The following is a 16,733-nucleotide window of genomic DNA, read 5'->3' as shown; positions in this document are numbered from 1 at the left end:
GAAAAGATTTGGAAAATATCTGTTGACAACGAGTTGGCGGTGCACATACTTTGCAAATCCTGCAATTGACCGAAATCTGCATGCCAGTTTAAGAACAAGATTTTGATTTCATTGCACAAATTTGATTGGACTATGCATAGACTCGTTAGTCCAGCCAAAATCTAACTCCATAATACAAGCCTAGTTCAGCAAGTGTGGAAACGCCGCTTTTATAGTTGTTAACTCTCTTGCCCTTGTCGAAGGAAAGCCCAAAGTGATGCGGGCCACAGACATTTACCACGTCAGTGAAGCCCTCGAGAACGGGTATGGTGGTGACAAACCTAGAAACATAATCAGGGCGAACCGGGATTCAAACCCACAATCATAGGTTTCTGGCGTGCCCAAGGGACGCAACTCTGCACATCGAATCGCGGCGCCTTGAGACTTTGCAAGTTTGGCAACAGCAAGACCATCACATTTGGTTTAGCATGTCTAACTTTTGACCCATGAAATGTGATGCAAACAGATTGATGACATCAAGTATCGCGTGCAACATGTTTTGTTGTCGTCTGCTGCGTTTCTGACGATTACTGCCACTGATTTTATGATGGTTCGGAATATTATGATGGAATATACTATCTCCAGCAAAAAAAACATATCATAGAAAGGTAAATAAATCAACTGCTAGATCTAGCCAAGAGCACAGTGCAAGGTGTGATTCATCTCCTTACTGCACTGTGAAAACGTTGCGTTTGCAAAAACGAATACATTGTATTAAAAGTGTTACAACGTAATTCTTACTTCTTCAAATTTTGTAACCAAATTGTATTCAACAAAAAGGACACGTCCTCGGACCATATTGTCCCGTGGCACCACGAGACCTAACGGTACCATAGCGTTCCACCTGATGGATTCTCTGTCGAGTAATGCCGGTATGTAATGATCAGACACAAGTGCCCATAAAAGAAGGGATGGGATTGTATTGATCATTAAGACTCTGTCCCTTAACGTATGGCACGGTAGTGTATGTACAAAGACGGCCAGACACCTGTGATACCATTTGTGTAGCCCTATATTACAACACAATACCAAGATGATTTACCTTAAACGCGTAGAAACATTTGACTTCACAGTCTATGGACCCTGGGACCTTGACCTTCACTATCCCGGTGTCCGAGTCGATGGTGAACTTGTCGCTCCCCTCACCCCGCAGTGACAGGACAACACCTCGGTTCTCCTCGGTCCCGTCGCCGTCCGTCACAGTTATCTCCCCTGACTAACAACGATTCGAAGGTTTTTTAGTCATTTGGTAGTTCCAGTTTGTAACAAGAAAAAAAACCAAGTCATTAAAGCAATAAAAACGGAAACATTGACATGTTGAGGAGGGTTAAGACATAACATGTTTTATGGGTACAATGTGTGAAGCCTATTTTGGTTCCCCCGCCGTGATATTGCTGGAATATTGCTAAAAGCGGCGTAACACGTACTCACTCACTCACTCTCGACCCTTCATCAGGTTAATGAATCGACTTTAAGAAGTAGCCCAGAAACCTCGCTACAAATAGCATATACGTTGTTATCCATGAAAGGTTCCGTGTCTTCATGTTCTTCCAACTCCTAAAGTATGGGGGCGGTCGGGTAGCCTAGTGGTTAAAGCGTTCGCTCGTCACGCCGAAGACCTGGGTTCGATTCCCGATATGGGTACAATGTGTGAAGCCCATTTCTTGTGTTCCCCGCCGTGATATTGCTGGAATATTGCTAAAAGCGGCATAAAACCATACTCACGCACTCACTCGCTCTAAAGTAGTTTACTGTATGTGTGACCGCCTCCGTGGTCTAGTGGTAGCTATAGAGCGACCGCCCGGAGAGCAGAAGGTCCGGGGTTCGATCCCCGGCCGCATCATACCAAAAGACGTTAAAATATGGTATTTGTTGTTACCCTGGCTGTCACTCAGCATTGATAAAACAAGAACTAGTCGTCTTGGAGTCAGTATACTGTGTCTGAGTGGAGTATTCATTTTAAACTGCGGCATGGCCTATCTGCGGGCTAGCACTATAAATCGGCATCAGTCCGGACGAGTACATCAGCCACACACACAGATGCATTCACGTCTCCATATAAGTGCAATAATCTTGGACGCGACGTTAAACCCCATTTCACCTCACCTGAACTCTAAAGTATGTCAAAGAAATGAAGAAAAAAGATAAAATAAAATAAACATAATTTGAGTAGCTGCTACTCATCAAATTCAGATGTGTCAGTGCCTACATATATCCTGCATAAAATTAAGAATTAGTGTTTGGCTAAAATATATTCTATGTTGTAGCTTCAATGTATCCACATGAATTATTATGAGAGCTAAAATCATCTATATGACTTTGTTTTGCTTCTGTATCGCCGCACTCAGCAATATTCCAGCTACATGTTGTCGACATTGCCTTTTGGCGTTATGTGTAATGACGTCACAGATGAATTTTAAAAAAGAAATTCATCTTAAAACCGCGTATTTTCACGCAATAATCTGAGATTTTATACTGATCGTATATTTTTCAAATCGTTTTTTAATATGCCAAGGTATACACGTACATGTCCATCAATAAAATCGATTTTATCTTTACACTTTAAAACATTCTTACCATTTTTACAATTTGATTCCTCTTGGGGCTGGCGTCATCTTCCACAATCTCTCCTGAGTATCTGGTAAACGTGAACACTGGGGCGTTGTCATTGACGTCCTGTACAACAACGTCGACGGTGGCGGTGACGGTGTTGATCGGGTAGCCCCTATCTGTGACGACTATCTTCAGTGTGTACGCCTCACTATCCTCCCTATCCAGTTTTCTGGTAGTGCTGATAGTGCCGTCAGAGCTCACCCGGAATGGAACTATAGCAACAAATGGACATGTAGTTCTTTTATTTGAGTATCGTTTACGTGCACCATATTATAACCCGCTAGGTCTTCAGCAATCCATGCTTGCTGTAAAAGGCGACTAACGGGATCGGGTGGTCAGGCTCGCTGACTTTGTTGATGCATGTCATCATATCCCAATTGCGTGGATCGTTGCTCATGATTTCAATCACTGGCTTGTCTGGTCCAGACTCGATTATTTACCGACTGCCGTCATATTACTGAATGTCGCGTTTAACAACAAACAAACACACGTACACCACGTGAAGGTCATTAGAGTGGCGACCGCAGTATAATAATGTGTAACTATTAAAGTCATTATTGAACAAAGAGAGACTGTATTCAAATATTCCCCTAATGAAATAAAATATTTCGACAACGTTTTTTAATAAACTGCAGGGCAAAAGAAAGTATATACTCATGTATGACGGTGGCTAAATATGACACGCACAATAACTTCTGCTGTGATGCATTTGATACGGGGACCACAGACTGTGAGTTGTTTTGGGGGAACTTAAGGTTGCAGTGTTTCGGCGACTGTTTTCAATCTAATAACGTTTTATTATCGTTGGCAATGTTTTGGTCAAATCCAATTTAAGTGTATACTTTCATATTCCCGGCAGTTTACAATAAGAAAACAGGTTTGTGCTATAAGAAATCATCCAGTCCTGAAAGATCTGCATACGTGACATTCAAACAATGAGAATTTTGCAATACGTCAGTTTTAAGTTAGTAAGTAATTCAGTGGGAGAATCAATATTTCACAAACTTCGCTTCCTGTTGTTTTAACACATATAGGGCACAGTGCTAATCAGCGGCAAACGTTCATAACCAGAAGCCTCAATCCGTGTAGATGGTTTGTTATCAGTTATCAGTCTGTTCCCGGTCATCTGTATATGTACTTAGATTGACAGTGTCTTTCACAAAACATCTAATATCTGAGTATACCAGTTAACGAACATTGAACCAAATAAAGAATATGTTCCAGATTAAATCTTCACTCAGTAAAAAAAACTATCTTGAATCTTAATGAGATAAAAAAAATATATCTGATTCATAATTTTATCATGGACGTAATGATCACAACAAACGCCATACCTGAATCAGTCTGATCCAGTCTGTATGTCAGGGAATCAGAGTCGGTTACGTTGACCCGGCCGATCCTCACCCCCACACGCGCGTCCTCGCTGACCACCACCTTCTGTGCCACCCCTAGTGTAGGCTTCCTGTTGACGGGCACCTGCACCCTGACCACCCCCATGGTGCTAAGGCGTGGCTCCCCGGTGTCCATCACCTCCACCGCCAGGTTGTACGTCTCCATCTGAGGCTCGCGGGTCAGGGAGTCGACCAGGATCAGCCGGCCTGGGGTGGGGAGTAGAATGGAGAGGGGACATGATCCATGCAAGGGTGTGTATGTTGTGGATTATTTTTATATGCTGGCATTGTTAAAGGATAATTGGGAATTTCTGTAATTTCATATATCATGTCAAGTCTGACATCGGTATTTCAGAGAATACCCAGCGGCGGGAACACTACGACTCATTTGTCAAATTGATTAAATTTCAAGTACAGAGACTAAATTATGAAATATAATCAGTGATTTCGAATCGTGAGTTGATTATTTAATACAACTCAAAAGAATTAAAAAGCACCCGATTCTTTCATATGTCATGCCATCTGGAAAATGTTCATGGCATCACATAGAAAATGGTTCAGAATCAAAATTATTCACGCATTATTTTCAGTATAACCACCCTTGACCTCAGTACATTGGTCCAGCGATGCCCTATATATTGATAAAACCTTCACACATCTTTCTTCCCGAGTCAGCAGTTAACTCCCTTGCCTCGGAAAGATGGGTGAAAGTTTTACCAGTAAGGGCGAGGTGATTGCCGCCGTCGAGGCCCTTTTGGGGACCAAGAGTAAAGACTGATATATATGGAAACTGGACTTTTACAGTCAGTTAACTTCCTTGCCTCCGAAGATGACCTTCCACCACGCGTTGTTTGAGTTGAGGGATAAGATTAAAGTCAGAGAATGCTAGAACGGGCGAGGATTGGCAAGGGGAAGTAATCTGCAGTCATCCACGAGTGGACTTCATGTAGTTTCATGTGCACTTCGTGTAGTTTCATGTGCACTTCGTGTAGTTTATTTGGTGACATGCCCTTCATATACAGTTAATTCATCACAGCTCGTTTCTCAATTTCCCCAATTTCCCTCACCCCTCACTGACTCAAATTCTCCACTTGACTTCTCGAAAACAGATGCAGTTACCAGTCAACAACTTGGTGCTATGTCTCCAAGAGATATTCTTCATACACGTATTGAAACTTCACATTACGCAAACCAATACCCATGAGGCCATATATACCTATCACACGGTAACACGTTGCTTGAAAGGAAAGATTTAGCCCGTCTGCCGACTGTCACAGCCAAAATGAATGTCATACCTGAATCGAAGTCGATGCTGAACTTGCCGTACCCGCCGTCTTTGAGCACGTACATGACGCGCCTGTTGCGGGCGTCCACGTCTACGTCCACTGCGTCGATGTCCCCGATCACGGAACCGACCTTGGCCCGCGGTGAGGCGCGGAACGTGTAGTTCTTCGTCAAGGTGGGCTTGTTGTCATTAATGTCTTTGATCTTGATGACCAGATCAGCCGTTCCCTCCAAACCATCTCCACCGCGATCTCTAGCTACGACCTGTTCACCGATAGATTGTGTGTAAAGATGTTGATCAAATGATACAGCCCTGATCATCTTCTCACGAAGAATGTGTTCATAATTATGACGGGGGCAAGGGTGGCCCAGTCGCCTAAGTTGGGTTCGAATCCCGGTTCACTTTCCTTATATTTCTAGGTTTGTCAGCATCATACCCGTGCTCGTGGGTTTCACCAAAGTGGTAAACGTCTGATACCTGCATCACTTCAGGCTTTTCTCTTACATCAAGCCGACACGTCGTGATGTGACTGGAATTCAGTTACACAAACTCACTCACTCACTCATCATGTGCCTGACTGTAGTGATAGTTTCCTAAGGCAAGGGATGGACGGGTTGGCATTGTCTGCTTAATTGTACGCAATATGTTTATTAGTGAGTGAGTTTAGTCAACGCCGCTTTGAACAGTATGTCAGTTACATCACAGCGTGTCAGCTTCATGTTGTAATAAGCCCCACGTGGCCTTATTAAGTCAAACACGTTTACCACGTAGTTGAGTGAGTGAGTTGGGTTAAACGCCGCTTTTAACAATATTACAGTTATATCACGGCGTGTCAGCTTAATGTGGGAGGAAAGCCTGAAATGATGCAGGTCTCAGACGTTTACCACTTCGGTGAAAACCACGAGCACGGGTATGGTGTTGGCAAACCTAGAAACATAATCGGGGCAAACCGGGATTCGAACCTACAATCGTGGGTTTCTGGCGTGCCCAAGGGACGCAACTCTGCACAGCGAATCGCGGCGCCTTAGACGACTGGGCCACCCGTGACCCACCACTTAGTTGAAATCCATGATTACAGGTATGGTGCTGACAAACCTCAAAACATAATCAGGGAGAACTGGAATTCGAACCCATGATAATTTGACTCCCACGAACGCAACACTGCATAGCGAGCTGAAGGGCCTAAGACGACAGGGCCACTGTGGCGAACTACACGTGCGTAATATTGTTGTTTGTAAATTCAAAAAGACAAACTTATATCATAGTAGTTGATTATTGGCAATGAAACAACTCTCAACATATATTACTTAATTCAAAACCGCCTCCGTGGTCTAGTGGATAGAGTGTCTGCCCGGAGAGCAGAATGTCTGTGACTCGATCCGGTCTCGTCACACCAAAAGACGTGCTTTTTGTTACTCTGCCTGGCGCTCGGCATTTAGGGGATAACAGTGAGTGAGTATGGTTTTACGCCGCTTTTAGCAATATTCCAGCAATATCACGGCGGGGGACACCAGAAATGGGCTTCACACATTGTACCCATGTCGGGAATCGAACTCGGGTCTTCGGCGTGACGAGCGAACGCTTCAACCACTAGCCTACCCGACCGCCCCAGAGGTTAACAGTAGACCTGGTCGGCTCGGAGTATATAGTATATAGGTCCCCAGCAACTCATGCCAGTCGCAAAAGGCGACTAAATGGATCTGGTGGTTAGACTCTGTGACTTGGTTGATTTCACATCATTGTATCCTAGGATGCTCATGACGTCCATCACCGGATTGTCCGGTCCAGAATAGATATTTTCAGACAGCCGTCATACAGCTGGAATATTGCTGATTGCGACGTTAAACAACATACAAACAACCTCATTCACCACGTGTGTTAAAATAACGGAATGGATGCTGACAAACCACGGGCACCTATCTGGATGCATCTGGGATTCGAACCTACGAATTGATCAAAGCACCAACGGGAGACAACTGACAGATGTAACGCCTTAGACTGCTAGACCCCCCCCGTACCCAGAACAAAATGTACCCAAGGTGGATTACAGATTGTAACAACAACGACGACGATGATGGTGATAATAATTAGATGAATATAATTACTAATTTACAACTACAACAGCAATGATGATGATGATGATGATGACGACGACGATGATTAGATGAACATAATTGCAAATTTTCTACTGTTACTTCCAATAGTGTGTACTTTCATTTGGCAGTTAAATTTGGCAATTGCCGTCCTTGACATTTGAAACACGAAATTTCCACGCAAGCCTCACCTTCAGTTTGTAATCGCACTTCACTTCGCAATCAACAAGACGAGTCTGTCTGATATACACACGCCCAGTTCTCTTGTCAATCATAAAGACGTCAGTCCCAACACCGCGTAGGCTGTAGGTGATGTTGCGGTTACCGACGTCCTTGTCAGCGTCCTCAGCCAACAGCTCGTCTTCCTGTCAGAGATTGTGTCGCCTCTATTAAATGTAGGTTTCGGGTACTAACCGGGCCAAACATTGGGATGGCGTGATCCAGGTTTTCAGGCACAACATTTAACGTTGAAGGGATGGGCTTGTTGGAAGATCCCTGCCCGTGACTGTAGTTATGTTAGCGTGATAAGATGGTGCGGGTAGCGTCAAAATGTCCAAGTTGTTAGAAACTTATGATGGTACTTTTAAAAACTATCTATAATTATAGGTCTGCGGCCACAACTGAGGGGGCGGAAGTAATCATGGGAAGATACGATTGTGTGGGGTTGGAACGAAGCATACATCTTGTGGGTGTACTTCCTTCTATCGCATTGCCTCACAGGCTGTTGCAGTCTAGCATGTAAGCCATCTTCAAATAACAAATATCTATATAAAATATTTATTTATTCTTATTTTGCACATACCTGAAAACTCCTCTCTTTGAAGATATAAAGTGTACTTGTGTTTATTTGATCTGGCCATGTACCCCGGTGGCGGGGTAAAGATTTGCATTTTTAAAAATGCATTATTAACAAATCAAAATTCTATATAATAAATCAATCAATCAAACGATGTTGTGTTCTTGACACAAATTATGGTGAAATGCATGGTAATGTTAACTCCACTTTAAAGATGTACAACAGTTCTAAGGGGAAAGAAACTTTGTATGAAGACGGCGCCAAGTCACCCCGATATGTTTTGGCAAGGAATTTCGCACAGTTACGCAGTTACCGGAATGATCAATCTGTAAACCTAATTCTGCTCACTACAGGGGAAACTACTCTCAATCGAAACGACGCGCTTAGTTGCCATGCGTATCCATGTGATATAGGTAGAGAATTGTCACGATATTGATACTGGAGCGTTACAAAATGTGGCGGTGTTTGACCAGGAATATTATAGTGTCTACTCACCAGTGTTTGGCCAGGTTTCTCATAGCGTTTACTCGCCAGTGTTTGAATAGGTTTCTGATAGAGTCTATTCGCCAGTGTTTGACCAGGTTTTTGATAGTCTACTCGCCAGTGTTTGACGAAGTGTATTATAGCGTCTACTCGCCCGTGTTTGACTAGGTTTATGATAGCATCTACTCACCAGTGTTTGACAAGGTAGGATAGCATCTACTCTCCAGTGTTTGACGCGGTGTATGATAGCGTCTACTCGCCTGTGTTTGACGCGGTGTATGATAGCGTCTACTCGCCGGTGTTTGACAAGGTAGGATAGTAGCGTCTACTCTCCAGTGTTTGACGCGGTGTATGATAGCGTCTACTCGCCTGTGTTTGACGCGGTTTATGATAGCATCTACTCGCCCGTGTTTGACTAGGTTTATGATAGCATCTACTCACCAGTATTTGAAAAGGTAGGATAGCATCTACTCTCCAGTGTTTGACGCGGTGTATGATAGCGTCTACTCGCCTGTGTTTGACGCGGTGTATGATAGCGTCTACTCGCCGGTGTTTGACAAGGTAGGATAGTAGCGTCTACTCTCCAGTGTTTGACGCGGTGTATGATAGCGTCTACTCGCCTGTGTTTGACGCGGTTTATGATAGCATCTACTCGCCAGTGTTTGACAAGGTATGATAGCGTCTACTCTCCAGTGTTTGACGAGGTGTATGATAGCGTCTACTCGCCTGTGTTTGACGCGGTGTATGATAGCGTGTACTCGCTGGTGTTTAACCAGGTTTGTGATAGCGTCTATTCGCCAGTGTTTGACGAGGTGTATGATAGCGTCTACTCGCCAGTGTTTGACGAGGTGTATGATAGCGTCTACTCGCCTGTGTTTGACGAGGTGTATGATAGCGTCTTATCGCCAGTGTTTGACGAGGTGTATGATAGCGTCTACTCGCCGGTGTTTAACCAGGTTTGTGATAGCGTCTACTCGCCAGTGTTTGACGAGGTGTATGATAGCGTCTAGTCGCCAGTGTTTGACGCGGTGTATGATAGCGTGTACTCGCCGGTGTTTAACCAGGTTTGTGATAGCGTCTACTCGCCAGTGTTTGACGAGGTGTATGATAGCGTCTAGTCGCCAGTGTTTGACGCGGTGTATGATAGCGTCTACTCGCCAGTGTTTGCCAAGGTTTCTGATAGCGTCTACTCGCCAGTGTTTGACGAGGTGTATGATAGCGTCTACTCACCAGCTGCACGAGTTTGCGACGTCTGTTGCGACCAGGAGATTCCTCTGTTATTTCCGTAACGTACCGAGTCTCTGTGAACACTGGTCTGTTATCATTGACGTCAAGGAGACGTATCCGTACTGTGGCGTCACCCTGGAAATGTTTGACGTTAGTTGGAATTGTGATTGTCAGATAGCTTCTTGTGTTCTACAAATGTAGTGACACAAAGGGATATTTTTTTTTATCGATTTGACTTGCCTTTGCATGTGTTCATGGCGGGTGTCCACCGTCTAACGAACACCTGCTGTCATCACAATTCGATAGTGGTTCATAATATAAACGCATGCTTATGATATAGTCGGCATCTTACAATGGACTATTTTATGGATTATGGATTATTTATGATTATGGAAAGGGTTTGGTCGATTATACGAAGATGTATAAAAGTCAAAGCTTTACGTTTGAGAAACATTCTGTCGACATCATAGTAACCGGAAATGGGATTCACGTATTGTATCCATGCTGGGAGTAGAGCGCGGGCCTTCGGCGTGATGAACTATCCAATAGGCTACCCCACTGCTCCTTCATGAATGTAGGGAGACATAATTGATTTGTGACTGTCGGTAGGTCACATGTTGGCATCTCGTCATGCGACACAGCTATGTGTTTGAATACCTCATTACTTAGGCGTTTTGATCACACAGCTATACATAGGGTTGTCTATAATAATTCCCCATTTAAAATACACTTGATATTAATTGATATGAATGAAAACGTATTTTGTGCCGAACTTAAATAAGGAAATACCACATTATAACTGCTATTTTCCCATTACCATCTCATTCTACCGGGTACCCATTCTCGGAGTATATATTGCGTTTCAGTTTTTCGTCAAAGGTGCCGCAACTCACTGCGAATCCCGGTTCGCCGCGGTTTATGTTTCTAGGTTTGTCAGCACCATACCCTTGCGCGCAGATTTGACCAAAGTGGTAAACATCTGAGACATGCATGACTTCAGGCTTTCCTCCAACATCATGCTGACACGCCGTGGACACTGTTCAAAGCGGCGTTCAACCAAACTGTTACAATCTATTTTCCATGTTGTATGTATGTCAATGATATCGATAGTTGCCTAGAGTCAAAACTATTTATATTCTCACTTGGAATTGATTCGTTTGTTTATTTAACGCCGCACTCAGCAATATTCCAGCTATATGACAGCGGTCTGTAAATAATCGAGTCTGGACCAGACAATCCAGTGATTGACATCATGAGCATCGATCCACGCAAATGGGATCAATGACATGCATCAACCAAGTCTGCGAGCCTGACCATCCGATCCCGTTAGTCGCCTCTTACTGCTCCCGAGCCCGAGCAATGAATAATGGTGATACATCGATAATCGATTTAAAGTCTGACCTGTTCCGGGGGCTGTCCGAGATCCTCCGCTCTGACCTGGATGTTGATCCGGTCCGTGGTCTCACGGTCCAAGACAACAGAACGCCGACGCAGGTAGATCTCGCCGCTCTGGTATACAGACAGGGTGAGTGAGTGAATGTTGTTTTACACCACAGTGGAGTTAACCAGTGGATGATAATAAGAGTATTGAGGATCATTTTTGCCTCCGTATTTGTACGTGGGGACGTACAGGAGACGTACCACATATTCCACTACTCGCAAACAATAGTAAAATGTACTTTCCATGATTCCTTATAACTAAAAAATGAACTTGGTGGTGACATTGTGTTATGATCCATTCACAATTTTTCATCACTTTTGTTTTTTACGCCCAATGGAATGTTTCGACAGATATTCGAGACTAAATTTGCTCTAGCATTGACGTTTTGAATTTTGGACATGTACGATATTTTCAAGGTCCTGATTGTGGTATTTAAAACTGTCTTGTAAAACCTTAAATACGATTAAAACAAAGGCATTTATCTGGAGAGAATCGAAAATATATCGAAGTTTAACGAATATCTGGGAATTACAACTCATTTCAATAACATTAAAAAAAGGATGATTAAAGTATATGTCCGATAAACGTACCTTTTTAATACCAAATATGTCAGAATGTTCTCCGGACAACGAAAATATTACTTTCCCGTTTGGCCCTTCGTCTTTATCCGTCACAACAACTTTCCCTATCATCTGATTGGTTGAAGCGTCTTCTGATAGAGTAAAGTCGTAAGTTGATTGGCTGAAAACTGGGGCATGGTCGTTTGTGTCACGCACATGAACAGTTAATATTGCCTCAGCAGTCTGAAAACGTAATCAAAATATGTTATAAAAGAATACAGTACAAACATCTCAATACGATAGGATACACTTGAAAACACAGCTATGATACCTACCAAATACATACTCATCGAATAGCCAGGTCTTGTTTGTTTCATTCTTAGCCACCGTCAAACATAGGTGTATAATTTCTTTTTTTCATTACGAATATATATACGTTTGTTCAATATGTTTGTTCACAATGTTTGTTCACAACGTCTGTTAACAACGTTTGTTTGTTCCTCGACGATTTGTTTACTATGGAACATTTTACTTACTCATCGGTATTGTAAACTGAAGAAAATTTCAGTCCACATTATCGTTGTATACTGAGGAATATTTAGCTCGGATGGACCTATCAGTATTCACACAAGAAATACGTGCGACGACACGCAGAATATTAAGGAATGTTAACAAGTACAGTAAACTACGGTTATAACGAACTCAAAGGGACCACGAATTTTAGTTCGTTATAACCGTAGTACGTAATAAGCATGTAAACAGCATATATACACAAATAGCGGGACCAACAAAATAAGTTCGTTATATACGTTAGTTTGTAATAAGAGTGTTCGTTATAAACGTAGTTTACTGTATATATGTCCACATTCCGAGTGAAGAGTCCACTAGGAGTGGGACGAGTCCAAATTTACTACCCGGGTACCCTCCACCCTATTACCCGACCCTACCCGCGTACCCGTTGTAGATATTTAGAGATAGGTACAAACTGTCCGATTTGGAAACGTTTGACCGTAGCCTTGGCAAAATGTATTTAGATACATGTGTAAAACGATCTGGTCATGCAAGTTTACTGCATGGAGTTATATCTTAATTCAAACATATAAAAGTCAGAAGGAATGGGTGCATTGTCAGAAAGAAATGAGAACAATAGTGACTTGTATTGTAACCATAGAGTTTTAGATATTTTTTGTCATTAAACAATATATCACGTGACTAACCACGGGCTCCGGGTAGTCCTGTACGTACCAGTGTCCTACTCAGGACCCACCCGGCGCGAGTACCCCAGTTACCCGTCCCAGCCCTAGAGTCCACCCAACTTACGTGTCTGCCATCCGATGCTTCTAGTGTGAGTCTGTACGATGCGCGGAGTTCTCTGTCGAGTGGGCGGTTTGTAAACAAATAGCCTCTGTCAGAAAACAAACAAACAAACCACACATCAGCTGTGTTAGTTGTAACAATATCACTCCTCAAAATGTACCATCATGGGAACAAGAACATTCCTCTAAATTCCAGATGGAGAGAATCCACTGAAAACTGAAATTCAACAATGTCTGTGTACCGCCAAGTCTGGGAGCCACAAAATACGTCAAACACGTCGAGCAGATATATTCAATTCTACCAATATATTCAAGGAACGTAAGCCAACTATACTGTGACACACGCTACTTACTTGTCAGACACCCTGAATGATCCTTGTTCGTTTCCTGAAATGATCCTGAATTTTAGGTAAACATCCTCGTCTCCATCTTCATCTCGTGCCTATAATTTAACAAGTAAGAATATGCATTAGGCATATAATCCAACATCACATACGCAACTTCTAATAAAAGTGGCGATTATTCCTCACATTGAAGATGGGGGCACGGTGATCCAGTCAGTTAAGCCGCCGCAATTCGTTCCTTAGGCACGTCAGATGATTGTGGGTTTGAATCCAGGTTCGCCCCAATTATGTTTCTAGGTTTGTTAACACCATACCCGTGCGTGGGTTACACCATAGCGGTAATCAGCTGAAGTCTCCGTCACCTACCTTTAGCTTTGTGATCAGGGAACCTATGGTGGCCGCTTCACTGATATAAGACACTTGCTTGGTCCTTTCAAAGAATGGAGGAAAGTCATTGGCCTCCGTGACTTGGACGACCACACGGACAACGGAGGACCTGAGGACACGAAGACAACATCAATTGGAAACACACTCGCCTAATAATCTCTTTTTCACATAATGTCAATCTTGAAATAATCGAATAATCAGTCAATGAAGTAAGTACAGAAACCGCGTATGATTACAATGTTTGAGTGAACCGCCCCATTTGTGATATATAGTGCCAAATACTTTTCAGCCATGTTTGTCTTATGAAATACCCTCACATCGTGAAACCGCCGTTAACACTTAACTGGAACGTCAGTCATTAAAGTATTCATCAAGCAGACATTGCATCGTTGTGTGAAGCTTAAAAGAAGTTCCGGATGAGGTGACCTCATTTGCATATTTATCGGATCGTGATATCAAGTTTATCGGACCGTTCTATCGCATCGATAACACTATTCCTTATATGATAAATAGCATTATGTCCACACGGCTAATCGCGGATGGAAAACTTGACTTGAACTGCTAAGCCTTGGCACAAGAAAATCAAGCTAGCTTTTCATACTTCAGAGAACAAATGACCTAACGTTGAGGGAAACATGTATGTTTCTTACTCATAAATCAGTTCACGAAGCATCCAAAAGATTGAACTATACTGCCGCGCAAAATAAAGTATGCACCAATGTTTGATAGTTTCTAAAAATGAAACAAACAAGAAATGGTTAATCTGTGGTGATGTATTTCATACGGGTATCATAGTTCTGTCTTGGACCTTAAGTTTGCAGTGTTTCGGCGACTCTCTCTCTCTCTCTCTCTCTCTCTCTCTCTCTCTCTCTCTCTCTCTCTCTCTCTCTCTCTCTCTCTCTCTCTCTCTCTCTCTCTCTCTCTCTCTCTCTCTTACAGCCTGTCTCTGGGTTGGCGGGCCTGGTCCTCTGCCTTCACCATGACGTTGTACTGGGGGAACTTCCGCTTCCGCCTAAGGTCCCGGAGGTTGTCCGCCAGCTTCATGACCCCCGTGTCTCTGTCTATCTTGAATCTCTGCAGATCCTTCATTGAGAACGAGCCCCCCTTCGTCTGGACTCCCGTGATGGAGAAATGGATGGTGCCGTTTTCACCAAGGTCAGGGTCGTCGGCTCGAACCCGCTCTTCAAACTGCGACATGGGGTCGAAAAGCAAACATAGCGAACAGTTCTTGACAAGGGCGGATCCAGCATTTTTCTAAAAGTAGGGGACCAAAATATCAAACTCCTCTCTCAGATAATCCCTCCTCCCGTAAGTGTATACATACTCTTTCTAAATTCGGATGCACAGCAAATCCTCTGTGTGTATGTAGATATTGGCCCATGAGAGGAGGGGTTGAACAAAATTCTGCTGGTGATTATTGGTTGAATAGAAAATAATCGGTGGGAAAAAGTTTGGGGGTCGTGCAACTCCTCAGTTGTAACACCTCTACTTTAAACCAGCACAGTTTTGCCTCACCCTACCCCTTGGAAATTGGTAAGACTTGGTCCCTTATGCTGGTCGTAAGATGGATCGGATGAAGGGACCACATGGATCGGGCGGTCAGGCTCGCGGTTTTGGTTGATGCATGTCATCGTTTCTCAAATGCATGGGTCGATGCTCATTATGTTCACACTGGATTGTCTGGTCCAGACTCGGTTATTTACAGACCGTCGTCATATAGCTGGAATATTGCTGAGTACGGCGTTCAACAACAAACAAACAAGATTGGTTTAACATCGATTCGAAATAAGATCCTTTCTATCCGAGCCTGTCAGTTTAATGTGGGCGGAAAGCTAATAGACCCACTGTTTAACCTTGGGGAAACCAACGAGCACAGATATGGTGCAAACAAACCAAGGATAATAATCGTGTTGCTCGGATTCGAACCCATGACCACCGGATCCTGACAAGGGACGTAACTCTACAGAGGTTTAGAGCTCACCTTATGTATGGCTGTTCCAACAGTCAGACTGTCCTTCACGTCAAATCTGTACGAGGGTCTCCTAAACTTAGGTTTGTTGTCGTTGTCATCAAGGACAGTGACCTCAACGACTGCATCCGGGTCACTGAACCTCTTCTCGCTTGTTGAGATCTCTCTAGCCCTGACCTTCGTAAACAACATATTTGTTTCACCTACAGTAGGAAGACCTAACATAAACAATTTATGTTCAAGCATATATACCTGAATTATAAACAGGAAATAACACTTTTTGCTGTGACATCGGGGCTAGATGGGTCGGGGATAGTCTGTCTTACAGACCCTGATACAAATATATATCAAATACAGCCCATGCAAGTCTATAATGTTTGGCAAGTCTAGATTACTGCAGTATCCGAAAATGAAGAGAGTCATTAGGCTGCCTTTTATTATATTTTTATTCAGATAACTGAACAACTGTTTTTTCTGTACGATATGTTCATTTCAGAGACTAGATGTTAGTCTAGGTCGGGGATACCAATGTATTACGTTCATAGTGTATGTTTCATGTGTCTTTCATTGTATTAGTGTGCTTCTATAATTACACAACCAACAATAGTTAAGTTCAAAAGTAAAAACCGAAAGCTTACAAATTGATGGAGACAATTCAAAAAACGTTTTTTTAAACAACCATGGGCGTGTTTCTTTTTGGCCGAAGTTTTCACAGATTGAGCTTTCTATACCTCTCAAACATTCACAATAAACTGCTGGGCAAAAGAAAGTATACGCCCATGTTTGATG

General features: G+C 43.1%; 1 protein-coding gene across 1 annotated transcript in view; it reads right to left on the bottom strand.

The window, feature by feature from the left end:
* The window catches only part of LOC124147332 (protocadherin Fat 1-like), a 159,776-nt gene that overhangs the window by 133,827 nt on the left and 9,216 nt on the right, over positions 1-16,733 (bottom strand). The window contains exons 7-19 of the mRNA XM_048402375.1: positions 15,957-16,121; positions 14,913-15,163; positions 13,955-14,084; positions 13,598-13,686; positions 13,249-13,333; positions 11,959-12,171; positions 11,329-11,436; positions 9,931-10,062; positions 7,613-7,786; positions 5,339-5,591; positions 3,987-4,250; positions 2,617-2,864; positions 1,082-1,255 (exon numbers count right to left, since the gene is read on the bottom strand). Coding sequence (XP_048258332.1) covers positions 1,082-1,255; positions 2,617-2,864; positions 3,987-4,250; positions 5,339-5,591; positions 7,613-7,786; positions 9,931-10,062; positions 11,329-11,436; positions 11,959-12,171; positions 13,249-13,333; positions 13,598-13,686; positions 13,955-14,084; positions 14,913-15,163; positions 15,957-16,121 — 2,286 coding nt within the window. The remainder of the gene's footprint in view (positions 1-1,081; positions 1,256-2,616; positions 2,865-3,986; positions 4,251-5,338; positions 5,592-7,612; positions 7,787-9,930; positions 10,063-11,328; positions 11,437-11,958; positions 12,172-13,248; positions 13,334-13,597; positions 13,687-13,954; positions 14,085-14,912; positions 15,164-15,956; positions 16,122-16,733) is intronic.

Source organism: Haliotis rufescens, unplaced genomic scaffold, assembly GCF_023055435.1.
Source record: "Haliotis rufescens isolate VD_foot unplaced genomic scaffold, xgHalRufe1.0.p SCAF_26, whole genome shotgun sequence".
In the NCBI taxonomy this organism is placed as follows: Eukaryota; Metazoa; Mollusca; class Gastropoda; order Lepetellida; family Haliotidae; genus Haliotis; species Haliotis rufescens.
Note: the sequence above shows the minus strand (reverse complement) of the source record. Positions and strands in the feature narration are given on the sequence as shown.